Source organism: Centroberyx gerrardi, chromosome 9 (assembly GCF_048128805.1).
Source record: "Centroberyx gerrardi isolate f3 chromosome 9, fCenGer3.hap1.cur.20231027, whole genome shotgun sequence".
In the NCBI taxonomy this organism is placed as follows: Eukaryota; Metazoa; Chordata; class Actinopteri; order Beryciformes; family Berycidae; genus Centroberyx; species Centroberyx gerrardi.
Window position 1 is genome coordinate 32584912 of NC_136005.1, and position 27928 is coordinate 32612839.

The 27928-nt window shown below is 40.2% G+C and overlaps 1 protein-coding gene across 1 annotated transcript in view; it reads right to left on the minus strand.

Moving 5' to 3' along the window:
- Positions 1 to 2993: 2993 nt before the first annotated feature.
- LOC139924771 (prohibitin-2-like) overlaps positions 2994 to 27928 on the minus strand; it is a 31122-nt gene continuing 6187 nt past the window's right edge. The window contains exons 6-10 of the mRNA XM_078285714.1: positions 18285 to 18414; positions 7309 to 7412; positions 6541 to 6618; positions 6194 to 6270; positions 2994 to 5353 (exon numbers count right to left, since the gene is read on the minus strand). Coding sequence (XP_078141840.1) covers positions 5329 to 5353; positions 6194 to 6270; positions 6541 to 6618; positions 7309 to 7412; positions 18285 to 18414 — 414 coding nt within the window. The 3' untranslated portion in view covers positions 2994 to 5328. The remainder of the gene's footprint in view (positions 5354 to 6193; positions 6271 to 6540; positions 6619 to 7308; positions 7413 to 18284; positions 18415 to 27928) is intronic.

Consider the following 27928-nt stretch of genomic DNA (forward strand, 5'->3'; position numbering starts at 1 on the left):
CCTATATTGGAAATATCATTGATTAGGTTTTGAATTTGTATTTGATGGTTTTTGTGTACATACATGTGAGGCATATGAAATAGATCTAGATCTGTCGAGATCTGGATTCATCAAGCAATTCAAAACACCTGCTAAAATCAGCTTATGTGTATCTAGATTGGGGATGGAAGATAAAAGTTTATTGGCGAATTCGGCATTGTCCACATTATTTACCAAAAGGAAATATTTATGCACCTGGTTTGAAATAGGCAACTTGAAACAATAACGAAATGGCCAATAGGGTCAGAAATAACATCACTGGGTGTAAATTGAATCCTTTTGTTAATTAATATAGCAACACATCCTGATCTACTGTTGAATTTTGAGTGGAATATCAGATGAACCCATATTTTACGGAGCGTAATGTGGTCTTCTATCTGCAACTTTGTTTCTTGCAGGAATAGTACATCTGCTTTCAAGTGTTTGAGAAAATCAGAAAAGTGGGCAGGATGCAATTCAGGAGTCTGGAACCAGGCTAAGTCAGCTTGGATATATCACTAAAAAAAACAATTTTGGTCTGCCACAATAAAATATTCGGGTAACCCCCCCTTTTCAATTTAGTCCACAATAAAATTTTTCAGATAAAAAAGAGAAAAGTACAAAAAGACCTGAAAAGGGAAGACCATGGATGGAGGATAAGATGCATTTTGGCCAAATGGAACGCACCCTTGGTGAGTCTTTTCTCAAGGTCTCCATAAAGAAATCTGTCATCAATTTTATTGGGTTGGGACCCTCCGTATTTTCCGGGATGCCAAAAACCCTCAGATTAGATCGACATGACCTGTTTTCCAAGTCATCCACTTTTTCTCTCAACTTTTCATTCTCAGGGTTTTCCAAATATACAGCATACGACATATTCTGTTGTCATCGGTCAGACATTCCCTGTTCCATCACATTCCCACTTGCTATTACTCCTAAATCGAAAATGTAAGCTTTTTAAGAGGAAATAATGAAAGAAATTAAAATACTTTTTGGGAGACACATTTCAAACGTCCTCTCACTACATTCTCAACCCAGAGGTCCCGACACTGGGTGTTTAGTAGTTAATGTAAAAGCTTTCATGAACTGGCTATACTTTGAGTCTCTACTGGGTTATATCGATCGCGATAGAAAGTAGCAAATGGACATTTATATGAAAATGGCAGAATTACTACTTTAAATTCCATGATGGTAGGTTTCCAGCCTGGTCCTTCCCTGAAACCTCCTCTCTCTCAGTCCAGGGAAAGTGTTAAACCGTTGTGTCACACATTATATACAGTATATCTGGCATTCTAGCTTTCTGTTAGCATCATTCTAATGCTGCCAGCTGTTCGAACACCCACTGCGCTCTCACGCACGTCCTCTGTTCTGTTGTAGTTGAACCACACTTCCTCCTCTGAAACAGGAAATGATTTTACAGTAAAAAAAAAAAAAAAAAAAAAGAACACTCACTCTCAGTCTGTTTCCCTCTCACACACAAACACACCCGCTGAGCTGGTGCCTCTGTTACCATAGAGACCCAACCACCTGCTCTGATGTCAAGGCTCGTCACCATGGCACCCGCTCAACCTCAGGCGTGATGTCACTGTTGCCATGGCGACCCGGCAGCTGGAATGGCAAATGCCCGCCCACCGAGAGAGAGAGAGAGACAGAGAGAGAGAGAGAGAGAGAGAGAGAGAGAGAGATAGAGGAAGAGACATTTGGGGAGAGAGATTTTCATTTACGGTAACAGTCTTCACACAAGTACAGCACTACAAGGAATCCAGATAAAACACACAAACACAGAGCTGTACTAGTCAGACTGTTGCCTTTGAGTTGAGTTTTATCTCCATCTGGTGGAAACAACTGGAGCTGACTCTTCATACCTGGATCTAATATTGTGCTTATTATTAAAATGAGATCTGGTCCAATCAGATATGATGGACATAATGCAGTTTGATTGGTTATATATTTATTATAGAATTGATCAATACTATGCTGGTTGTCTATGGGAAGCCCTTAACCTGAATTGATTGTAATGTGACATATTGATCAGATTGCACACAAGTATGAATGAATGTTTATTACCATTTTTTATTATTTGTAGCAGCAGCAGTAGTAATACTAGCATAATCCTGGGTTTCAATGGTCTAAATGCTGTTTCAGAGGCTTTCGCACCTTGACAATAATACAATTCTGGGGGAAACACTGAATACTGGTAATTTCTTGGAATGAAAACGGTCAGATTTAAAGATACTGAATATTGGCAAAAAAAATATCAGCTATTAGCAGCTTCAGTCCAAAAATATTATCAGCCTTCAAAAACCCATATCAATCAAACCTTACACAGTAATACATGAGTTTGGAAGGGATGGCTGTAAAATTAAGATTTATCAAGCACTGAAAACAACATTTTTATAAGCCTGAACCTTTCTGAAAACTAGTCAGTCTCCTTCAGCTGGTCCATTACTTCCATAGCTGTATCAATAGTAAGAGTAAAAGGTATCTGCAGGTTTCAGAAAGCCAAATTTAAAAAAAATTGTATGCTACCTGGAATAGAATTTCAGCCCAAGTTGTAAAACTATAAATGGGCAGAATAAAAAAAAGGGACAATAGGAAATAAATTAAGGCACATGAGAATTCAACTGCGTTTAGTAAAGCAGATAGGATGCATATAGTAGTAGTAACCTGGTTCTGGATTCATCTAAGAGTGGACATGCAGCGCAAAGAAACCTGTTATTACATGGTAAAATATATAAAAAATTCCTGGATTTAAGACATTTTAATACTTTCTCAGGCCTTAAATTTTGATAATTTAAGACTTTTCCAGTCTTTTTAAGGTTCCACAGATACCCTGTGAAAGAATCTGTATGCAATTTAGAGAGAAAATTGTTTCATTTGACATTTATTTGCACCAACATGCTAACACAAACACACACACACACACACACACACACACACACGCACACACTTAAAGGAAGACGAAGGATCAGATGTTGGCATAAAAAACTCTTAATTGTTTCTGTTAGACAGAAGGCTGGAGTCTCCCTGCTGACCAATAGCAGCTCCGACAGCGCAGCCTCTGAGCCAATCAGCTGCATAGAAAATTAAAACAGCAGAGAACCTTCTTTCACACATTCATTAAAATTAAATTAATTTAATTAAAATTCAAAATAATAAGTGCAGTGGCATACACTAGTTCTAATATCATCATAGCAGCATCCCATCCAAACTCTATCTGTTGACATACCATGAAAAGACATTGTTTTGTGTACATAAAAAATGCATTCGATCCAGTAATTGCAGTAGCAGATCACAGACAGGTCAGTTTTAAATACTACATGCAAAACATTCTCACATTCTGCTCATGATTTCTTTTTATAATGTATTTCCCTGGATGTTAAAGACTGTATAACTGAATAGTATTTTCTTTCTATTGTATTATCTTTGTCAATTTTAGAAATATTCTTTGTTGTCATGTCTTGGAAAAGATCTGGATATCAATGACACTACTTGATTAAATAAAAGGAATACAAAATAAATAATAAAAGGAATCAATGAAGCGATTTCAGAGCTGATGTACCCAGACAAGACAAATGTAAGATTTTGACAACTGTCAGATGGCTCTTGTTATCACTAATCAGCACAGTGTAAAGATGCTCAATGAACTAGGTTTTTAGCAAAGTCACATCACAAGTTTTGTTGGTCCCTAGCTTGAAGTGTCATTCTGAGACACTGATGCTCCCATCATCTCATTCTAGACGGGCTGCCTGCATCGCACAACCAAGACACAACAGCGTACGTTTCCTTCCCTGTTGCAGTGGCTTACAATGTAATCAGCCTAAGTATTCTTTACCCTAAACTGACATGGTAAACCCCATGTCTCTCTCTGCTCTTTGCTGATCGAAACAAGTTGATCAAGAACAAGTTGATTGAAACAAGTTGATCAAGTTGAATTAAACTAGGATTGCGCCATCTGTCCACAAGAGGGAGCCACAGACAATGTTATGGTAGAGAATGGGGAACACTCCTGTGTTTCACAGGGAAATCTCCTCAGTGGGGAAAACTGAATTACTATTGTCTGCTCTGTATGAGTACTTCACTGGGGGAAGACATGAGGCACCATGCTAACATTTAGGCAAACACAACACCAGTACAACTGAGGGTGCATTCACACCAAGCACATTCTTAGTGGTATATCTCAACGCTGCAGCATTTGTTTGTGACATTGCCATTCAAACTCGGGTTGCACCAAATAACCACACAAGAGACCTGTGGTGCGGTTTGTTAGGGGTGAGAATGTAATCCGAACCAACAACAGGAAACAACCCCAAAACGCAAGGGTTTATGGGTATAAGGAGACAGATGTTGACATCTGATAGCCAGCAGTTCCTCAGGCTTAGAAGCCTAGCGTAACAAAATCAAGTCTGGACTGATGCTCATATTCAGCTATTTCTTCAAGTGTTCTTAACTGGTATGAACACCAAAGAAGAGTTGATTGTATTAGTGTGAATATAACTGATAATTTCGATTTTTATTACCTTAGATTGCCGACATCGGTGGATTCGCTGCCATGTTTGCTGCGTGTGTGGACACACTTCCGCAATTTGTGACGCAAAGTGGGAGATATCGGAGCATACACACAGTTCCCACATCCTACTTGCAATTACCATTAGAAGCATTTTCCCAGTTGGCAGCTCATTTTTACATTAATCAGATGTGACCTGAATGTGGCACTACTCACATGCAATGTCTCAGAAACAAAAACAAACATGGGTAATTGATGCACCATTGAAATATGGCATTTACCAAATGACACTGATTTGGATTGAACGGGGAGTGCTGTAGTGATAACTGTAGTGATGCCTTGTTTGAGCCATCATGACATTTTGGACATTAAAAAAAATCAGCTCTTCCCATTACATTTTCCAGAAATTAATCATTTATCTCCCACATTATTATGACAATTGAAAATCCTGTAATGTGTGTCCATCCTTACTGGCTGTTTGATTTCCTACTTTCTGACTGGCTGATAAGACGGTATACTTCAGATTCATTTGTTACTCTTAAACCTTGAATAGGTTTGGTTCCACCAAGTTACTTCATGTTCAGCTTGCTGGGAAAAAACATTTTGTTCAGATTCACTTCCTGTTTGTTGTCCACACACACACACACACACACACACACACACACACACACACACACACACACACACACACACACACACACCTCCATGGGTCGCATACAATCATTCTATATGCCACAAACAAAATTCAGACATGAGTCTTATTCAGATTGAGTTGTTGATGCAGTCCTATCGCCTCCTGCTCATCACTTCTTTGGGCCCAGCGCCAAGCTGAAAAAGAACAACACAGTTCATTAAAACTGCAGTCAAAATTTATTATGCCATTACTACACTATTGCCAAGGGTAGAAGTAACCAATTTTTTTTGTTCTTGTTACTGTAATTGAGTAGCTTTTTTGTGTAGTTGTACTTTATTGAGCATTTACCTGAGTACAGTACATTTTGACTCAAGATTTAAAAAGTACTTCGCTACATTTTAAAATCTTATCCATTACAGATTACAAATGTTGTAGACTCCATAAGCACTGAATCAGAAACTGGCATAAATGTAAATACCATCTGGCATCAAACCTGTATAATCATGCAGAGGAAACATTAAGTTAAATAACTAGAAGATTTAATGCTTTAATTTAACCATGATAGTAACATAGTTACCATTAACAAACCAGTGGCCAATTGTGATCACACACACTCTTTGATGTGGTTTGCACTCTTTAAGCGCAAATGTTTGAAGAAGTGACTTAAAAATCATACATACTTGAGAAGCTAAATATTAAATTTGTGTCAAGATTTACTTATGCTGGCCAAAAAGCCATTTCATAATTTAGTTAACATTAGTTGAAAAGCTATTTCATAGCTTAGTTAAAATTAGCCAAAAGTTTTTTCATAGGTTAGTTAAAATTTGCCAGAAAGCTAATTAATAGCTTAGTTAACATCAGCCAAAAAGCCATTGTTAATGACAGATTGAACAATTACATAAATTTCAAAATCTTGTTTTCAGAAGCTCACCTTAGTCTATAAAACATGCAATATTAATAATATTAGAGATAAAACTTTAGGTACTTCCACAGTTCTTCTAAGTGTGTGTGTGTGTGTGTGTGTGTAAACCTACTTGTTAAATGACTGGTCTTGCAGGTTGAGGACCAAACTGTCAGCGCTGAGGTACACCTTGTTCTGAGATGACGCCACCTGTACACAACCACAATACCAGCCATCATCATCATCATCATCGCAGGAATAAATGGCTGTTACTGCAAATTGTTACAGTTCCTCTAACCTTCCTGCTGAATTTTAGAGGATGCAGGTCATTCTAGCATACAACAGTACTTCCATGGGCCAATGGTTCGCCACTGGTTTTGCATCAGGACCCAAATAGTTCTTCAAATAGTTCTAGAAAAATCTTCTGAGAAATAATTGTAGACATAGGTGTAGATGTAGACAAAAAACACGAGTACTGACCGTCTTAGCAATGTTCTGCGCTGCTCTGATCCGCCTCAGCTTCAGATAGCCTGGGTTCTTAGTCACTGCTTGACCCAACTGACACACACACACACACACACACACACACACACACACACACACACACACACACACAGTTTAGTGTCAGAGGGTACAGTTAGATTTTAGTCAACTTATTTCCAATGATGCATTATGACCAGAAATGTAATGCTAGGGAGACAGTAGGTCTAGTGATACTGATACTTTGCCTGTAGATGACAAGCAAGTCAGTAAAACAGTCAGTCAGCTAATCAGCTAGTTAGTACCTAGTATTAACAGTAATACTGTTGCCTGCATGATCTTCAGTTGAGTAGTGACGACATCCCTGCATGTACATTTGAATGAATGTTTCAGGGGAAGAGACTAGACAAACATTTCGGCCCTAGGCCTTCATCAGTGCCATTAAGCCTTCCCAAGAAGGCACCGACTTATATAAGAGAAAGACTCATTACTCTAATTACAGACAGGTGCTGGACAAACTCATTATGGGGTGTAAAACACACCCATAATTGTACAATGAGATGCACACAGTCTTCTTCAGTTATTTAATCCCCCACACTCAATGAAGATCAACAGCAGCTGTTTAACGGTTTAAGATTTCTATTAACTAATTAACTATTGACTGTTTCCATCGACACAGAAACAGAGAGTATTATTTCCATTCTAGCAGCTAGTGCCTAATTAGTCGGCTTGTCAGCTGGTTAGTTAGATAGTTAGATAGCTAGTTACCATCCTTGCAGCCTCAGCCTCTCCCTCAGCCTGGATGATCTTCTGTCTCTGGTCCTGTTTGGCTTTCTCTACGTAGAACTGGGCTCTCTGGGCCTCCTGCTGGGCTACGAGCACACACACACACGCACACACAAGCACACACACGCACACACACAGAAGTTATCAATTGAAAGCAATATTGTTGAAGTTCTCCGGAATTACATTTAGACCCTGGGAGTCTCAGGGTGTAGGGCTGAAACGATTCCTCGAGAAACTCGATTACTAAAAATCATTGATGCAAATGCTTTGCATCGAAGCTTCGTTTAATCCATATAACTATTTACACGCTCACTGTGTTTCGCACGGATGATTATTACTGTCTCACAACACGCTGGAGAAAGAGAGAAAATAGCGAGGGGCGAAGAGAAGAGACAGGCCAGAGAAAACGACAGAAAGTGTCCAAAGTTTGGGATCCAGTGTTGCCAACTTGGCGACTCGTCACGCAAGTGTTTACATGAGCACTAAATATAACGATCGCATTAAGATGTGCGTTTACATGCTCCACAGTATTTTATCAGAATAAAAGTTTCTGACATGCGCAAAACACCGAATCCAGCACTCTAACATGGGCTTACGTTTTTAAAAGATGGACCTGCGTCGGTTATTTCTTTACTGCTGTTCTTTCTGATGAAGCAACAGTTTTATCACAACATACGACTCCATAAGTGTCAGAAAAAGACGTTTTGTTTTGCCCCTGCAATGATTGGGTCCATTTGTAATTTTCACCGATGTAGACCGAAACTGGCCCGGAGAGGCGGAGTCAGGACTTGATATAAAAACGGGCTGCGCCGCCTACATCAAGCCCGAGCGCCCCGGGGTTAATAACAAGCACATCCATTCCAATCCTCCCGGAAAAAAAGGGTAACGTAATTGACGTTACTTGCGTTAAATGCGCGAGCATGTGCAGAAAAAGAAAGATTATGAGAGATAAAGAAAGTGATCGGAATGAGTGTTTACATGACAAAATTTTATCCATCGACCGGATTATGAAAGGGTTATACCACCCCTCTCAAACGGAATGAAATTTCATTCAGATCGGCCAGTTTATTCTGATCGAGGCTATCACTCCCTCCAGGAAATACACGACACCATGGTTCTCCCGTTACAGATGGATTTATTCCTCTTAACTGCACTTCATCACTGTCATCAAATCCACCGTCGAACTGTTCAAATACATGATGTACAGAATAAAGACACCTTTGTATCACACACAAACTGAAAACCTAACTATAAATATGCACGACGAAACATAAAACACGTAAATGAACATACCTCGCTGGCTGCACACAACCAAGAGGGAATGAGTCCACTTGAACGAACATAACTCTTCAAAAAACCAAACATAAATCTTCAAAAAACGGGCAATGCAATGTCACTGTTAAACTCTTAACTTCTAAGTGGAGTATGCTTCACCCGCTTCGTGTCTTCTTGGAGGAGATTGCAACAGCCAAAAGTGTCCCCGCACAACACGGAACGTAAAAGCACTTCCTATTTAGTGTTACAAAACAAATCAATATTCATGAAAATGAATCATATAAATAATATATGTAACAAACATATGACATAAATAATATTTATGGCAGTTAAACTCCCACCAAATCACAATTATTGTGATTTCACTTCACAATTTCACTTTCACTTCACACTTTCATTTCAATTTCACACAATGAACTTAACATTTATGAAAAGAACAACCATGACACTTATTCTGCTTCAAGCAGTAGAACGGTCTTTTGTACAGGCCTATCAAGATAGACTGGCTTAGTGGTGCGTTTTCCCTGGTTGTCTAAGGTCGAGTCACTAATTAACAGTTTTACCTTTCTGACCTTTCCATCAGTGCTGGGATACACCTCTGTTACTCTTGCCAATCTTTCGTGGAGAACTGTCCTCGCGAAGGATGACAATGTCGTTAACCTTCGTATTTCTCTTATCCTTTTGCCATATTTGTCTTTGCTGAAGATTAAGGAGGTACTCCTTCTTCCACCTTGTCCAGAATTCATTTGCCAAGAACTGCACCTGGCGCCATCTCTTGCGTAGGTATAGATCCTGACTCCCAAATTGACCAGGAGGGGGCGATATTATGTTGGACTTCATCATGAGGATGTGGTTGGGGGTGAGAAGTTCTAGACTTGTTGGATCATTTAAGTGCTCTGTCGTCAGAGATCACTTCATACAGAAAGGTTCTAAGCGAGGCACTGTCAAGTCTTTTAGCAGATTGATCAAGGATTGCTGTTAGAACACTTCTGATCGTCCTGATCTGTCTCTCCCATACACCTCCCATGTGGCTTGATGATGGGGTGTTCATTATGAACTCACATCCATGTTCCTTCAACTGTTCATGATCCAGGTCCTTCATTGCATTCATGAACTCTCCTTTTGCGCCTACAAAGTTGGTGCCTTGATCACATGTCAGCTGTCTTACATTTCCATGTATTGCAATGAATGCACTGTTACGCCCGGCCTAGGGGAAAACCGAGCATAGCATAAAAGTGACTCCCCTCTTTCCCAGCTCCCAAAGATGACCAGTGCCACAGCAGGTGCAGTCCAAACAAAATTGATTTATTTAATCACTCTTCAATACGGTAGCAAAACGTCGGGGGGAGCACAGCCAAAATAACAAACAAAACGATCTATGAAAAAAAAGGTAACTAACTTACCTAACTTAAGCAAACGAAAACAAAAGTACAATCAGCTTCCCTGCCTCCCTATCAGAAACAAGAGAAAAGAAAACAAAGAAAAAAGGCTTCTCACCCCTATGGCTACCGGGACTGCTCTTCCAAAAGTTATTTACATTCTTAATAACAAAGTCAATCTACACCACTAGGTCAACACAGTACTCATGTGGCACAGCACAGCACGGTCCGGTTGGGAGCCAGGAAGGAGAAGGAGTGAGCCGGCATCGGACAGACGCCCTTTTTAAAATAGGCGCCATCAGTCTCCCGTCCAATCACCAGCCGGCACCTGCAACTCAACAAACTGGAGAACACACAAACGGGGTGAACACCACCACCCTCAGGCAGGGAGGGATAAACAACAAAAACACACACTCAAATACAAATTATGACCCAGGGTCATAACAGCACGCAATGCATTGATGAAAGCGTCTGTAGTGAGATCATCAAGCATTTCAATATGTATGGCTCTAGAACACATACAGGTGAAAAGAAGACCATACTTCTTCAGTTCCTTTCTCGCTTCTTTCACATAGAACGGTCCGAAGCAATCTATGCCACAATATGTGAATGGAGGTGTCATTTCCATTCTTTCTTCTAGCAAATCTGCCATCTTTGGATCTTGTGTATTCCTTCTATACTTTCTGCACATTGCGCACTTGTAAATGCTGCATCCTATGACCCATATTCCATTGGACCGCAACCTCCAACCCTGAGCACACCGTACTCATCTACAAATGGACTTAGTTTGTATAGCTTGTTTGCTTTGTCTTTGGGTCTTACTTCCTTGCATTGCTTTATATTTTTGATTTCACTGCTGAATGCTTCCGCTTGGACCAATTTGATTATGAAAAGCTCTGCTTCCTGTCTTTCCTCAACACTTATTTTAGGTTTGAGACCCTTGATTTGCTTAGCATGGTGCTTAAGACGAGCAATGGCTTTGACAGCTCTTTTCCAGTCAGAAAACTTTGACAGGTGGTCTAGCAACGTCCTGTCTTCTTTTGCTTTGGTGTTGAGCACCTGGGCCTTTCGAAGTTCTGGATCGTTGTCAATGACCTCTCCCACCTTTACATCTCCTATGGGTAGCTCCTTTTTCCATAGAAAATCTGGGCCAGTAAACCAATGTGAAGCGACAAGCTGATCTGCCTTTAGGCCTCTCGAAGCATGATCCGCAGGATTATCTTCGGACTTTACAAATTGCCATTGCTCGGGATCTGTAGTGGACTTGATTCTTTGGATTCTGTTTGCCACAAACACATGAAACTGTCTGGCATCATTGTTTATATATCCAAGGACGAGTCTGTCCAAAAATATTCTTGAAGACCATCTATTTCGAGCTCATTTCTGAGCATAACACTTGTCCTTGCTGCTACCACTGCTGCAGATAACTCAAGCCGTGGTACTGTGGTTACCTTGGTGGGGGCAACACGTGCTTTCCCCATGACTAGCGAGCAATGGACATCTCCATTGGTGTTGACTGCTCTGAGATAAGTACACTCCCCATAACCTGTGACGCTGGCATCTGAGAAGTGGTGAAGCTCATACTGCTTGACCTCCGTGAAGTTTGCTGGAATATAGCACCTTCTGATCCTTACATTAGACAAGTTTTGAAGATCTTGTAGCCACAATTCCCACTGTGTTCTGAGCTCTTCTGGGAGTGGCTCGTCCCAACCAACCTTGTCTCGACACATTTGTTGCAAGATCTGCTTTCCCAGGAGGATGAAAGGTGCTACGAACCCCAACAGGTCGTAGATGGAAGCTACTGTGGATAGCACTCCTCTTCTGGTCAGTGGGTGTTCCTTGACAGTAACTCTGAACTGGAAGTCATCAGAGGACACGCACCATTGAACGCCGAGAGCTCTTTCCATGAGCGGCTCTCCTAAAGCCATATCCAGGTCTTTGACACTTTCAGCACACTCTTCCTTTGGTATTGATTTCAATACCTTCTTGCTGTTGGAAATGAACTTATGTAGTCTTAGCTTGCCTGTGCTGCAGAGCTCTCTTGCTTCCTTGACGAGCTGGATCGCCTCAGCATCAGACGTTACACTCACCAGTCCATCATCAACATAAAAAATCCTTTGGATGAATTTAACAGTGTTTTGGTTAAATTGATCCTGACCTTCAGCGGCTAGATGTTTAAGACCAAAATTGGCACAGCCGGGTGAGGAGGCTGCCCCAAACAGATGGACTTTCATCCGAAAAATTGATGGCAGAGACCCTAGATCACCGTTCTCCCACCAGAAGAACCTCAGGTAGTCTTGGTCTTCAGGCCTTACATGGAACTGATGGAACATTCGTTCCATATCACACATAACAGCAACTGGGCCATTGCGAAACCTACAAAGAACTCCCACCAAGGTGTTTGTGAGCTCTGGCCCAGTAAGAAGGTGGTCATTCAATGATGTGTCTTGGAACCTTGCTGAGCAATCGAAGACAACACGTATCTTCCCAGGCTTTTGAGGGTGGTATACCCCGTGGTGGGGAATATACCAGACTGGTTGATTGTTGAGTTCTTCTTCTGGGACCCTCTCTGCATCGCCACGAGCGATAATGTCTTTCATGAAGTTCATGTAGTCTGAGTAGTATTTCTGGTCTCTCTTGAACTTCCGTTCCAAACACCTCAGACGCTGAACAGCACAAGACTTATTATTGGGTAGATTTGGTCTGTCTTGTTTGAAAGGTAAGGGCATTTCATAATGACCATCTTGTTTGCGTTTGATTCCATCTTTCAGCTTGGTCAAGAAGTAGAGATCTTCCTGAGAGACAGTTGCCTCTTCTCCAACTCTTTCACTGAAATTGGATTCTAACACCTTAATTATATCATCTGGAGTGATCATTTCTTTGATCCGAGTCTTGCAAACATAGTAAACTTCACCTTTGAGCTTGACTGTTGGTTTGGGTTCAGGTGTCACTTGCCTTACAATGATGCGATGACCTACTCCAATTGCATCACCTTCGTGCTCGTATGGGTCACCATAACTCACTATGCTCCAACCTAGATCGGTTTTCTGCACAAAGGGTTGGTTTTCCTCCCCACGTACAACTTCCCTAGGCATTAGAGCTTGTGGGCAATTGTACCCGATCAGCAGACCAATTTCACATTCCATTTGCAGAGCAATGTGTTCTGCAAGATGCTCCAAATGAGGCCAGGCCTTGGCGGTCTCCGGAGTCGGGATGTGTGTCCGATTAGCAGGGATGAATTCACGAGTGTAAGCTGTTGGCACTGTGATCTTCTTAGAGGAGAATAGCCCTCTTATTTGAAGGTCTTTGAGTCTTTTACAGGGTACAATTGTCCTTTTTGACGACATTGTAGATAGTTTCAGCTTCACTTGTTCTGTGTTCGTATCTAGAACATCTGCCACTTCCTCAAGAATGAATGAAGAGTCGCTTTGTGAATCTAGCAGAGCGTAGATGAGAACTTCCTTGCTTGAATCACTTGGTGTTGACACATAGGCAGGTACTATTGCTGAAGTCTGGGTACTATTGCCATCTTGCACAATTCTGTTGGATGTGGTTTCCTTGGTGACGTCTTGTAGTTGTGTTGACTGTGGCTTGATTGAGACTATTTTGTAGGAAAAAATAGGGTGCGTCCCCTTGACGCGTCGATAGTGAGTTTACTGCGTCCTTTCGGATTTTAACGCGTCAGAGACGCAGGACGCGCACCTATTTACATCACTGCAGTTGACAAAAATCCTTATAGCAACACTTCAATGAACTTGCATAGAAAATATTGAACCATGAATAGAAAACTTCCCTCCAAATGTCAACTTACTTAAATGTACACAAAAGATTTCCTTCTTTTCCAAAGTAAATCAATTACCTTTCTTCAATTAAATAATGAATGATCACTATAAACCAAGTACCAATAATCAATTACATCAATGCCCCTTCATATCTTGTGAAACACTGTTATTGTTATTATTAGGCTACACACAGTCCCTTGTAGTTTTTCAATCCTTGTGTCACCCTTCACAACACAAACTTTAGTGTCTGTCTTATGGACATCTTCATGAAAAAACTGATGAACTTGTGTGTCCTTAACGCTAAACAGCGGCTTATCTGTATTTCCCATCTTGACGAGCTGTCGGGCACGAGCAGGTTAGGGAAAGTTCATGCAGGTCCGAGTTCGACTATCACTCCCTCCAGGAAATACACGACACCATGGTTCTCCCGTTACAGATGGATTTATTCCTCTTAACTGCACTTCATCACCGTCATCAAATCCACCGTCGAACTGTTCAAATACATGATGTACAGAATAAAGACACCTTTGTATCACACACAAACTGAAAACCTAACTATAAATATGCACGACGAAACATAAAACACGTAAATAAACATACCTCGCTGGCTGCACACAACCAAGAGGGAATGAGTCCACTTTAACGAACATAACTCTTCAAAAAACCAAACATAAATCTTCAAAAAACGGGCAATGCAATGTCACTGTTAAACTCTTAACTTCTAAGTGGAGTATGCTTCACCCGCTTCGTGTCTTCTTGGAGGAGATTGCAACAGCCAAAAGTGTCCCCGCACAACACGGATCGTAAAAGTACTTCCTATTTAGTGCTACAAAACAAATCAATATTCATGAAAATAAATCATATAAATAATATATGTAACAACCATATCAAATAATGACATCAATTATATTTATGGCAGTTAAAGAGGCATTTATATGAGGCATTTTTATTCTGATTGGGCTGCTATTCTGATTAAAAGGCTTCCATGCGCCTAAGCAGACCACAGTCAGCAGTCTGTCTCTGTTAGTCTACCTGTCTGCCACTGAACCAGCCTGTGTCACATTGTGGCCGGTCTGTCAGCATTGTGAGCGAAGTCCGGCCACTGGGGCTCAAACTAATGCATCACTGTTGGTTACTTGACGTGTGTGTGTGTGCGTGTGTGTGTGTGGTAGATTGTTATGAGTTTGTTAAAGTTTGATGTTAAAAGACTGTTAAGGTTCTGACTTAAAATGGATCTACAGTGCACCGCTGTTTAGGTGTCTGTATTTTGTTTTTGTGCATTTGAAGTGTGTGTGTGTGTGGTGTGAGGGAGAGAGAATTAAGAATGGATAACCATAGGTGATTATATATTAAATTAATACTTTTTATGTTGTTGTTTTTCAAGCAAGCAAGCAAGACAAAGTTAGTTACACACAAAAATGCGATTACAAAATGGTGGCTGGTACAAAATATGAGTGGCTGGTACAAAATATGAGTGGCTGGTAGAATTTAGAATCCACCAGGCACTTTGGCTGGTGGAAGAAAAAGTTACTTTCCAACACTAAGTATGATATTTAGGCCTAGTAATAAATATCAATAATAATTATTATTTCACCTCTTTTTCAGTAAATCACAGCGTCGTATGGACAGCTTCGTGCGGACAGCTTTTCTCTTTTGTATATTTACTATTGCTCTTTAATAAAGTAAAAGTATTTCTTATCCGATTACTCGATTAATCGATGGAATAATCGGTAGAATACTCGATTACTAAAATAATCAATAGCTGCAGCCCTATCAGGGTGCGTTCTGACAGAGCATGTTCTGAGCGGTTTATCCTCTAGTTCAGTTCGTTTGGCCAAGTGAGAACAATTCACCAAATAACTGCAACAAGACGCCTGAACATGCGGGTCTCCCTATATGGCATCTACTAGTAGAGCCTCATCATTTCACTTGACCTCCAAACGGAAACATTATCCAAATAGTCATCGCAAGATTTGTCGTCCTGTTGTCATCGGCCTGCACCAATCAGCTGCCTCAGACAGCCATGCTTTCATCATTCCGTTTAGGAATGTAGGAGGAGAAATGGCGACCAAAAGCGCAAACTGCAAACTGTGAAGAGGAATTAGTGAAAAAGATGAGCATAACCTCCATCATACGAACATGATTCGGATTCAGACAAGCACAGATCCTGTACAGGCCCACGGCACGTGCGTTCAGTTCAATTCAATGAAGCACTTATCGGTGTGTCAGAGATTGTCAGCTAACTGCAGAGACACTTAGGCTACGTTCACGTTCGTCTACGTCTACGTCTACGTTCAAGTCTTAGTGCTCAATTCGGATTTATTGCTCAGATACGATTTTTTTGTTTGGCTGTTCACATTATTTTTTAAATGTGGCCAATATCAGATTCCAGTGTGAACTGGTCACGGTCCTGAACTGACCCGCATGCGCAAAAGAACAATAACAAAGATGTCACACGCAGCACGCTGTCGTACGGAAGTAAACATGGAGGCCACTGAAGTCAGCGTTTACGGTTTCATTTCTAAGTTGATGTGCAGTGGAAGCCAGCGAATTCGTGAGCAGATGACAACGAGGACGAGGATGAGGAGAAAGAGAGCCACATTTTTAATTATGGCTTTTTGTGGAGAAATGGCTGCTACTTTTGTACGGAGGTGTGTGTGGATGCGGAGTCGGAGCCAGGAGTGGTGGGATCGTGACGTGAATGGCTTCACTGAAACAGATTTCATCCAAAATTTCACCCCAAATACTTATGAGGTCTAACACCTCACTGTCCCTCCACTGACTACCTCCATCGCAGCTGTCTTCCATGTTTGTATTCACCGAGTGACTCCCGCCAGCGCAGAATTGTGACGAATGTCAATCTAGAGTGACGTAAAAGTCACATGAATTCCGATATGACTGTTCAGACTGAGGTCGCATTGCAAAAAATCAGACCTGCATCTGATTTAGGACCACATATGAAAGTGGCCCAAATCAGAATTGAAAAGATCAGATTCCATGTGATTTGTGCTGTTCACACTGTTATAAATAAAACAGATCTGAGTAACATATGAGCAAAAAAATCGGATTTGGGCCACTTCTGCCTGCAGTCTGAACGTAGCCTTAGATCATGCATATGTCCCAAGCTAGCAAACAAGTCATCACACCATCCCTGGTACCCACTCATTACAACAACCAATTTCTCCACCGGCACTTTCTCCATCGTTTTTTGTTGTTATGGGAAACAGCCAGCCTCTCCTTCACTGTCATTGGTTTGGTTAAGAAAAAAGCAGTTCATGTCACCCAGCGCTTTTCTGAAAAGTTTTTCAATTTTTGAAAGTGCTCCGCTCTGCCAAAAAAACCAAACAAACGCCCGGTGCAGTGGTTTTTCGGGAGTGGCCACCTTGTGTGGAGAGGGAGCACAGAGGACCCCTTGACCTGCTGGAGTCAACATGAGGTGCACCTGCCCATCCTGGCTCACTTTGCAAAACAGTATCTTGTGTTGAATGTCATGATTATTTTCATAATCAAATATATTCTATCGAATATCATTTTGAATATTCAAATAATCTATTATAGAAAATAATCTATTATTTAAGAAAAACTAAGTCCAGTCTTTCAGTTGAAAATTTGCTGTTGTCAGAAAATCAATCCCAGTCGTAAAAGGATAATGTGAATTTGGTCATTTATTTTCTTGAATTAAAAAGGTTGCCGTTTGGCAGCTGACTCACTCACGCACTTGAATGCACCACCAAGTTTTCGAAACAGTCAAAACAGTGTCCGCTCTCAACGCGACGATAACGTAACTTTGACCAAAAAACATATAAAGGCGACTAAATGTTCACTGTGATGGATTACCCATCTCATGCAAGTTTCAAGTCTCTCCAAGTTGATTTTTATACCATAGTGAAGTGAACTGAAACCAGTGGCTACCTGGAAGGTAGAAGAAACGCATTCATCAATCTGAAAACCCATGGTGCGATTTGGAAAATGGTCGGCAGTAATGTAAAGTATATGTGATTTGTAGTAAATGCTCTAAAACATGAAAAAAAGGGAAACATTAGCCTTCCTTACAAGTGCAACTTGGAATGAGGGCCGTCGATGGCTGAGCAGGTTGCTGGCCAGAGACGTTGCACTTGAGCAGCTGGTCCCATATTGGACTACAACGAGACTGTAGTCACTTTTTAACATTACTTTTGTATGGAAATCGGGCAAATGCACGCTTCATACCAACGAGGACTATTATTTGGATTGTAAACTACAAGAGCTTTGCTTCAAAATTGGATTTTGAAATGCGGAACGGCATTTCGGCAGGACTCAAGATGTAAAAAATATAAAATCTGGAGTCAGCAGGGCTAACGTTTTCTCATTGAGAGCTCTCCTGATTTTGTCATCAACAATATTTTCTAATCTAATTAATCTATTTTTTCGAATAATCATTGCAGCCTTAATATATACAAATCTATTGTGTATTTTGACAAAGAGAAGTGGTTCAGAATTGGAGAGAGGTAAGGAGGTGTGTGTGTGGTGTGGTCAGTCTTACCGACTTGCTTGGCCTCCACAGCAGCAGTGTACTGGCTGCTGAAGCTGAGCTCGGTGATGGCCACATCATCCAGAATGATGTTGAAGTCTTTAGCTCTCTCAAACAGCTCCCTGCGCACGAGCAACGACACCTAGAAAACACGACCAAGACATCAGCTACAAACACCTCCCAACGTATGTATGATGTATGATGTAGTATGTATGATGTATGAAATTAAGAAATAGCATTTCCTTAAAATGTTTCAAACCTCATTTTGTCCGTTTTTAAATAAAATTTGCTCGTTATCATTAGAAAGCAGAATTGTGTGTCACGATATCTCAAAATCACCATAATTCCACTGAAAGACAAACGATAATGTTGAATTATCGCCCAGCCCTACCTGAAACTCTGTCATGTCAAGCTGATCTTCATTTTTTAGAATACATTTAGAATTTCAAGGAAAGATACTAATATTTTGAATGTAATATCCTGTTAATCCAAACAAATTTACCCAATACATTGTTTCTTTTTCAGCTGAATTTGGACAAAGGCAGAATAGGATGTATTCTGCCTATATAGTAAAGGTTGGTGTTAATATAGGTTTTAAATATCAGCCTAGATCAATGATTCACTGATGGTATAGCTGAAGTAGTGTAAACAGGACAGCCTTCTTGCCATTACTCCCATACAATAGCTTTTTATTACAGACAGTGCAGAAGCATGCGCTCGGTTCTTTGAGCTTTTGGCACCACAAACTCAGTGGTTTCCCATCCACACCTTTCTCCCTTTGTCAGCAAACCATGCCCAACTCCATGTATTTTTTACGCTTTTATCAATGACAGTGACATCTGTCCCGGGTTTTACAACTGCACTCTCCATTCTCTCACTGTATAGCGTTACCCAAACTTTGTCAACAAGCTACGTCCTAATGTAAAGTGTAATGGCGATGTAAAGTCTCGCTTTTTTTTTTTTTTTTATACTTATATTTTTATTGGTTTTTATATCAGAAATAAACAAACACAACAACATCACAGTACATTCTAGTAAGAAATAACATCAGCCAGGCTTCTGGTTCATTCTAGGGCAATTAACATGTAAACATTTTTAGACAGGGGGTACCCTTCAGTACCACTCAGTCCATACAGCATGTGTCCCTTGGAAAGCATCTGGTGATTATACACCCCATCAAACAGAGCTTTTGTAGGACAACAAAATAAAAGTGAGGGGGGGGATCATGGATGACCCTCCTCATTCGTCAAGAATATCATCCATTTTTTCCATCTTGAATAGTACAAGTCCCTTTTAAGTCTGAGCAAGAACGTCAGTCGCTCCATCTGGTGAATTTCTTTAATGACCTCTAACCAGTTCGAGGTTGTGGGAGGGTCTGACTGCAGCCATTTACGGGTTATTGCTTTTTTTGCTGCTGCGGACATTATTTTTAAGAGGTATTTATCACTTTCTGCCATTCCGTCTGGTAAATCACCAAGATAAAGAGTAGTAAATGACAGAGGAATCTGTTGTCCCAGTATGCGCTGTACAATTTTTACAATGTCGTCCCAAAATGGTCGCAGTCCTGGGCAGCTCCAAAAGATGTGGTAGTGGTTTGCCTCGTCATCCCCACACTTTCTCCAGCATGTGTGTACCATTGTTATTAAATATGTCTTCATTTTAGGTGTTACAAAAAACCGAACCAGGTTCTTCCAACAGAATTCACGCCAATACATAGAACAAGATGTGGAAAAAACAGTATCACACATGTTGTCCCATTGTTCACAGGTTATTTTGTCATTTAGTTCTTTCTCCCATCTCTCCTTGATGTATGTTGTAGTATTATCTCTGCTCTTTGCAAAACCCTGGCTAAGCTTTGAGACAACAGATTTACAAGTACCTTTATATGCCCGTATTAGTAGTTGTATTACTTCATTTGATTCTGCAGTTTCATTCTCCCAGATTTCTTTCATAAAATATTGTCGTACTTGTAAATATCTAAAAAAATCACAATTTTCTAAGTTGTATTTTTCTCTCAGTGCCTGAAAACTTTGTAGAACATTTTTTTCCAATAAATTATAATAGGCAGTAATACCTTTATTTGTCCAGTGTTTAAACTTAGCATCCATACTATTCGGTTTAAAATCTGTGTCATGTCCAACCCATCTAAATATTTTCAGCTGGTTCCACAAATTGAATTGCTTCAGAACCCCAAACCAGGTGTTTAATGTAAAAGAGACGACTGGGCTCAGATGTTCTTGATGGGTTGTCATTAATTTGTAATCACCAATCATTGCTTGTATGGGTGTGCCCCTGCATTCCCTTTCCATGTCCTTCCATTTTGCCTCATATTTACTATCACACCAGAGGATCACATATTTTAACTGGGCAGAATGGTAATAATCCCTGAGATTAGGGAGAGACATACCACCTCTTTCTTTACTAATAGTCAATGTGCTGTATCTAATCCTTGGTTTTTTACCTTTCCAAATAAAACGTGAGATTTGCTTGTCCCATTCATGAAATTGACTGGTTGGAATTTTAATTGGGAGTGACATAAATAGATATAATAGTTTAGGTAAAATAGACATTTTTATAATGTCAATTCTTGCACTGAAGCTTAGAAGAGAAGTTGACCAGTTATTAAGATCTTCTTTAATTTTCCTGTTTACAGTTTCATAGTTTTTTTTGTACAAATCACTAGGACAGTGTGTCAACCAAACTCCCAAATATTTAATTGCTTTTTGAGACCAATCAATTGGTATTCTTTGTTTGAGCTTCGGTGACGGGTTATAATTGAACGTTAGTATTTGGGTTTTCTGTATGTTAAGTTTATAACCTGAATATGTGCCATATACATCAAGGAGATCCAAAAGAATAGGAAGGCATTTCTCTGGGTTATTAATATATAGCAAGACATCATCTGCGTACATCGCTATTTTATGTTCCATATTATCAATCAAAATTCCCTGTATGTTACAGTCTTCTCTTATTGCCTGTGCCAAAGGTTCCAAGTATAGCGCAAAAAGGGTTGGTGATAAAGGGCATCCCTGACGTGTAGATCTTTCCAGTTTTATGCGATCAGTGAGGCTTCCGTTTATCTTAATTCTTGCTGTAGGGGCAGAATATAATGTTTTAAAATTGTTAATTGCTTTTTCATTGAAACCAAATCTTTCCAACACTAAAAATAAATACTCCCAACTAACACAATCAAAAGCTTTTTCCGCATCTAGACTTGCCAACACAGCACTTGTTTTAGTTTTTTTAATGTTCTGTATTATATGAAGAGAGCGTCTGATATTATCATGTGTTTGACGCTCCCTGATAAAACCAGTTTGGTCACTATCAATTAATTCTGGCACAAATGAGTCTAATCTTCTGGACATGATTGACGCATATAGTTTATAGTCCTGGTTTAAAATTGAGATCGGTCTATATGAGCTACATAACATTTTATTCTTTCCCTCTTTCGGGATAACAGAAATGATCGCCTCGCTCCATGAGGGTGGAGATGACATGTTTTCCAATGTCCAATTAAAAGAGTTTAGAAGTGTCGGATTCAGCTCATCTTTGAAGATCTTGTACCATTCAGCTGGTAGTCCATCGCTTCCTGGCGTTTTATTATTTTTAAGTTTATTCAATGCAGTTTCCAATTCCTTTTCTGTAATCTGTGATGTTAAACATGTATTTTGATGATCTCCAATTGTAGGTAGATCTAGGGAGTCTAGAAAAGTTATTATATTTTCTTTACTTTCTTGCATTGGCTGCGAGTATAAGTTCTTGTAATATGATTGGAAAGCAGCATCAATTTCCTCTAGATTATGGTATATTTGCCCTGTTTTAGTGTCCAATATTTTATATATTGATTGGGAAATTTGTTTTTTACGTATTTTCCTTGCTAGTAGTTTTGTAGCCTTAGGGCCCACTTCATAATATGATTGTTTTAGAAACTTGTGTTTTTTCTCGAGTTCCTCTTTATAGATGTCCGATATCTGATTCCTAATTTCTTTAGTTTTAGACAGAATCTGGGAATCTTGGCTCCTGCAGTGTTGTCTTTCCAATTCTTTTAAACTGTCTTCAAGTTGTTTTAGTTTATTTTCTTTCGCTTTCTTGATTGTCGAACTGAGGGATATCAATTTACCCCTGACAACTGCCTTTAAGGTATCCCATAATATATTTGGGTTCACTTCCCCATTGTCATTAAGATCAAGAAAGGTCTTAATTTCAGATTTTACATTTTGTATGACTGTTTTGTTATTAAGCAGACTTGTATTCAGTCTCCAAATAGTTTTCTTCGGTCTACTGTCTAGATATAGTTTCAAATAGATTGGGGAGTGATCTGAAATATCTCTAGTTCCGATTTCGCAATTCAGGATTCTATGTCTATCATTTTGAAAAATAAAAAAATAATCTATCCTTGAATGTACTGCATGGGGGGCAGAGTAGAAGGTGTAACTTTTGTCTGTAGGGTGAAGATCCCTCCAAATGTCAAGCAAGCCCATTTCATCTAGACCTTTCCTCAGTACTTTAGTTTGGGGAGTTATATTTCTCTTACTATTAGATGTGTCTAATTTACCATTCATTACTGTGTTAAAGTCTCCTGCGCAGATTAGTGTGCCTTGAGATTCTGATCCAATCAATTCAAGGAGCTTTTTTATAATGTTTTGATCATTTAGTGGGGGTAAATAAACTGAAATGAGTGTGGTCAGGTGATTTTCTATTTTGCCTTGCACCAATATATATCTGCCTTCACTATCCCCGATCTCCTTAATTAATTCAAAATTAACAGAATTATGTATTAAGATTGCCGCACCTCGTTTATGACCTGTTTTGAATGTGCTATAAAATGTATTTTTATATCCAAATCTTTTCAGTTTTTCATGTTCATGTCAGGATAGGTGGGTTTCCTGCAACAATATAATTTTATTATTCTCCCTTCTCATTTTTGTCATTACCTTACTCCTCTTAACTGGGTTATTTAAACCATTTACATTCCAAGAAGCTACTGTCAAATTGCTATACCCCATAACAATAGATTAATCCACTCGTGCCGGCTGCATAAACATATGTACTGTGACAATAACAAAAAACACTTACATGAACAGCAAGAACAAGTGCAACATTGACTTCCAACCTCAGGGTCTTACACTGCCCTGTCTTCTTCCTACACCTACTCATTCGCTGATGGAGAATCAGTCCTACTTGTGTAGGGGCTCCCTCTTTGCAGTTAGCAAAGTGTCCTTTTCCTCTTGAGCCGAACAGTCATTTAATCTCCACCCGATCAGGTTCACTTTTTTGTTTATAACTCGGGGGGAGGAGGAGAGGGGTTTAAAAAAAAAAAAATGTTTGTATGTGTTTTTTTTTATAATTAGTAAATAAGAAAATGGTTAATGGTTAATGAAAATGCAACATATAGAGTTTAAATTTGGGTTAAATCTGTGTGTGTATCTGAGTGAGGTGTTTTATATTTTCTGCATTATTTGAGATTATGTGAACAGTACCTTATGAGCTCTATTGATGTTTATATTACTGCCGATGAAAATCTCTGAGCCTCTCCCGGACCCAAGTGGTTCGATCTCCGTCCTTTCTATTCCAGCGTGTGCCCTGGGTGAGTTTCTGCTCCCAGTTGGTGGAGGTCTTTTGTGGCAGGTCGAGCTGAAAGCCTCTTTTTCTCATGTCCTCGGATACTTCTCTTGCGCTGTTATAGAGGCGCGGTCCGTTCTCCCAATGGATCTTCATCCGGGCAGGGTAGGGGGTCTGGAAACGTATCTGTTTTTCTTTAAGTATCTTCTTTATATCCCTGTACTCCCGGAGTCTGTTGTTAATTTCGGTGGGGAAATCATGTGCAAATGTGACTGGTTTCCCGTCACAAGTGATTTTTTTTGACCAAGCCGTCTTAAGTATTTTGTCTTTGGTGTCATACCTCTGGAAGTTGACTAGAATAGACCTGGAAACTGCTTCATCTTGAGGTTTTGGGCCGATAGACCGGTGGGCTCGTTGGATTTGTAAATCAGCGGTGCTGTCGAGCGTTAGCTCCGTCTTCATAAAGTTGTCAATAAATGTTAGCATCGAGCTTCCTTCTGTGCCCTCTTTAATGCCGTATATACGAATGTTATTACGGCGTGATCTTCCTTCCAGGTCCGTTACTTTGTCTCGAAGTAGTTTCTGCTGTTTCAGTGAATCGAGCAGAGCATCCCTCAGCTCAGTGTTAGCGGTCTCCGTTTCTTCCATTCGGTGCTCCGCTTCAGTTAGTCTTGTACCGTGGTTGCGGACATCGCTGACAACACTTTGTATCTTTTGATTTGTCTCCGTTCTGAAGTTATTAAGCTCCTGCTTCATGTCGGTCTTGAAGTCCATTAGATCTCGTTTGAATTCTCTATACATGTTTTGAATGTCTTTGCTCAAGTTTTGAATGGCTTTGGTCGTTGTGAGTTTCTCCTCTTCACCGTCAGATTCCTCCATGCTAGCTGTGTTGTCGTCCGTTGCTTCTTTCTCCCTCTCCTCGTCTTGAGTTTTGTTTTCCTGTTTTTTATTTTCCCCCGCTTTTGTCTTGCTTCTTGTCCCACTCATTCTAAGTCATATTAGTTTCTTGTGATAGCAATATTCGTAGTTTTGTGGGTTTTTGTATTAAATTGATCGGGAGAGCTTTCGGTTTATGCCGCCATCTTGAAACGCTCACCGGAAGTCTCGTAAAGTCTCGCTTTTTATGAAATTTTGGGGATTGATTAACTCAGTTTAAATATTCACCAGCTGCTCCATCCATGTGTGCAGATTTGGTGCGACAGGTGGGGGGGGACCAACAGGAGTTGGTCAGTCTTTCCAAGAAAAAATAGGCTACATACACACAAACACACACCGGTGAACTACCGTTCACTATATTGATGCATAAAGGGACTGGTCTGTGACATTAGCCATGTATATTAGGGGAATCTAATTATTTAGATTCAGTATAATTTCTATAATTTTAAGAATAACTTGGATTTTAGATGCCAAAACATCACATACAAAAATCCAAGGTCCAATACAAAAATATTCATAGTACATGGCATTCAGAGAAAACGTCAACTAATTAAAGAAAGCCGCTGATCTCTACAAAGACACTTGTGTGTTTTAGTGATGGACTAACAGGCACTGGGTCAAAGTAAAGTACCAGATTGTTGACTGTTCTAACCTTTTGTTTCGTTGCCTGGTATGGAAACCTAAATGTTCAAAACAAGAATAGACTCAAAGGCCTTGTCAGAGTGGAGTAAGATCAGTGGGATGAATCAGGCCCAGCTCACTGACCTGTACCATAAACAGGTCCTAAGGAAAGCCAAGGCCATCCAGGATTACCCTGGCCATCCTGTGTGGAAGGAATTTGAACTTTTGCCATCAGTATGCCGTTTCAAGTTGCCAGCAGTTAAAACAAAGAGACTTAAAGTCTCCTTTGTCCCTGCTCCAATCAGCACGTTGAACTCCACCTAGCCTTACTGCCTTTCTTATCGCGCTTGGAAAGCTCTTTCCTGACGTTCTGTGTTTATTGTCTTGTTTTGTTGTCTAGTGTTTTCAATGGATGTCAATTACTGGTGTGATCCTGACTGCAAACCTGATTCCCCAAAGATTTGAATTGAATTGAATTGGTATTTAATATGCTGCAAAAAACTTTAACATCATTTGGTTGGTAAAGCCTGAACAACCATTAAGTGACTTCTCTACTCTGCAATAAAAGTCTGTGTCAAAAAAATAAATAAAAATGAACACTGGGTAAAAGTGGGGGGGGGGACAAAATGCATAACTTCAAAATGTGCAGGGGACATTTCCCGTGTCCCCCCCTGTATTTTGCACCAGTGGCTCCATCACTCGCCGTGGAAAACTGTAGGCGCCGACAGATGATTCAATTTAGAAAAAAAACAATATCAGCCTTCAAAAACCCATATTGGTGGAACCCTCATTTTAAAGGAATAGTTCACAAAATTCGGTCATTATCTACTCATTCTCATGCCAGTACTCATCGCCATTGCATGTTCTTCCGCATTACCAAACCTCACGAGATGGAGGTCGCACACTATCGCACACACAAACCTTGCGCGGCCACGGTGGCCTCGCGAGGTTTGGTAATGCGGAAGTACATGCAATGGCGATCGACTCGGATTTTCATGAAATAATGGATCAAATTACTGTCACGATCTGTCACGATCTCAGCCCTAGCCCTTGTGTCCTGTCATTGTCGGCCCCTGTCTGCTCCCGTTGTCCAGTCCATCACCTCCTTCCACTCCCCAGTCCTGCCATCCTCCTGCCAGCCACCAGATGTCCTCAGACTTTCCTTACTTCAACACACACACACACACCTGTCAGCCATCAGCCCATTAGTCCTGTTTCTTTGTTCCCCCTTCACCTGCCTGTTTCCAGCCTATTGGCTCCCGGGCTGCGGTCGAATAGTCAAAAAAATACGTCCTAACTCCTATTCCTAACCACTTTTCCTTGACCTCGTTGGAAAACGTCATGAGGTCAAGGAAAGATGTGAAGGAGAATTCATAAGGACTTAGGAAAAGACAACCGCGGTGCTAAGAGAATCCGACTGCACTTACACTAGGCTACGTAATTATGCGACGGCGGATGTTAATGACGTGGGTCTGCCGTGGTGAAACTACAATGTTCCGGAGATGGACTACTAAAAGCGCATCTTAGATACTTCGCCCCGTGCGTTCCTACCGTGTTGTTTCATGCAGGCTATATAAACGACAACCTGGTGAAAAATATTGCTTCATCACCAAGGTTGGAATTGAAATAAAAAAGGAATATAGGCTACCAGTCACAAAAGTGAAACGAAATGGTTGTCACATTGAGAATGGTTGCTCACGCTCACCCTCCTGTCCGCTCATATTTATCGACATGAATCCCAATTAGTATGATTGTATGAAAATTATTGTTAAATTCATGCAAGATAGGCATAACTTGTTAGGCCTACAAATCTACTACTGTACATATCATCATTCTTAAGTTTCAAACATGTTGAATTAAAAACATCATCTGGCTAAAAACGTCTCATATCCCTTTTTTTTGAAAGACAGACTTCTGTGTTATGGTTAATATGCTGATTATGATCTGATTATAAGCCTATGCATATAATAGCTTAAGAACCACCACACAACTCAGTAAACACCTTGAAATGTTGACTTGATTGTGCTTTGAAGTTGTTATGGCTGATACAGGCCTCTATTAAGGCAAGGGTTTCAGCATCTGTGACTGAAGTAAAATTAATTAATGATATTCCTAAAGGCCGGCAATACAACAACGCTCAGAATGAAGAAATAACTAATGCAAACTGAGCATAGGTTACGCTACAACGTTAACTTCACTTTGATCATTTTACAACAGCAGCGTAACGTTCATAGTTCGCCTCTATGGGTTTAACATATTGGTGACAGTTCAAAACATATAAGCATATTAGCAAGTTATGGCATAAGATGGAACATGCTTAATAAGCAACGGTAACTTGCTTGATCTGCGTCCCTTGTCGGTCATGATCGTTTGTTTTCGTGAACGGCCGAATGGTGCGTCGTTGCTGCCGCAAAGAATTGTGGGACGGCATTATCTCCTTTCCTTTCGTAAAGGATGGTCCAGTGTATCCTATGCTAAAGGAGCTAAGTAAGGAAGCATTGAAGCACCTTTCCTTAGCATGTAGAGAATTCGAACAG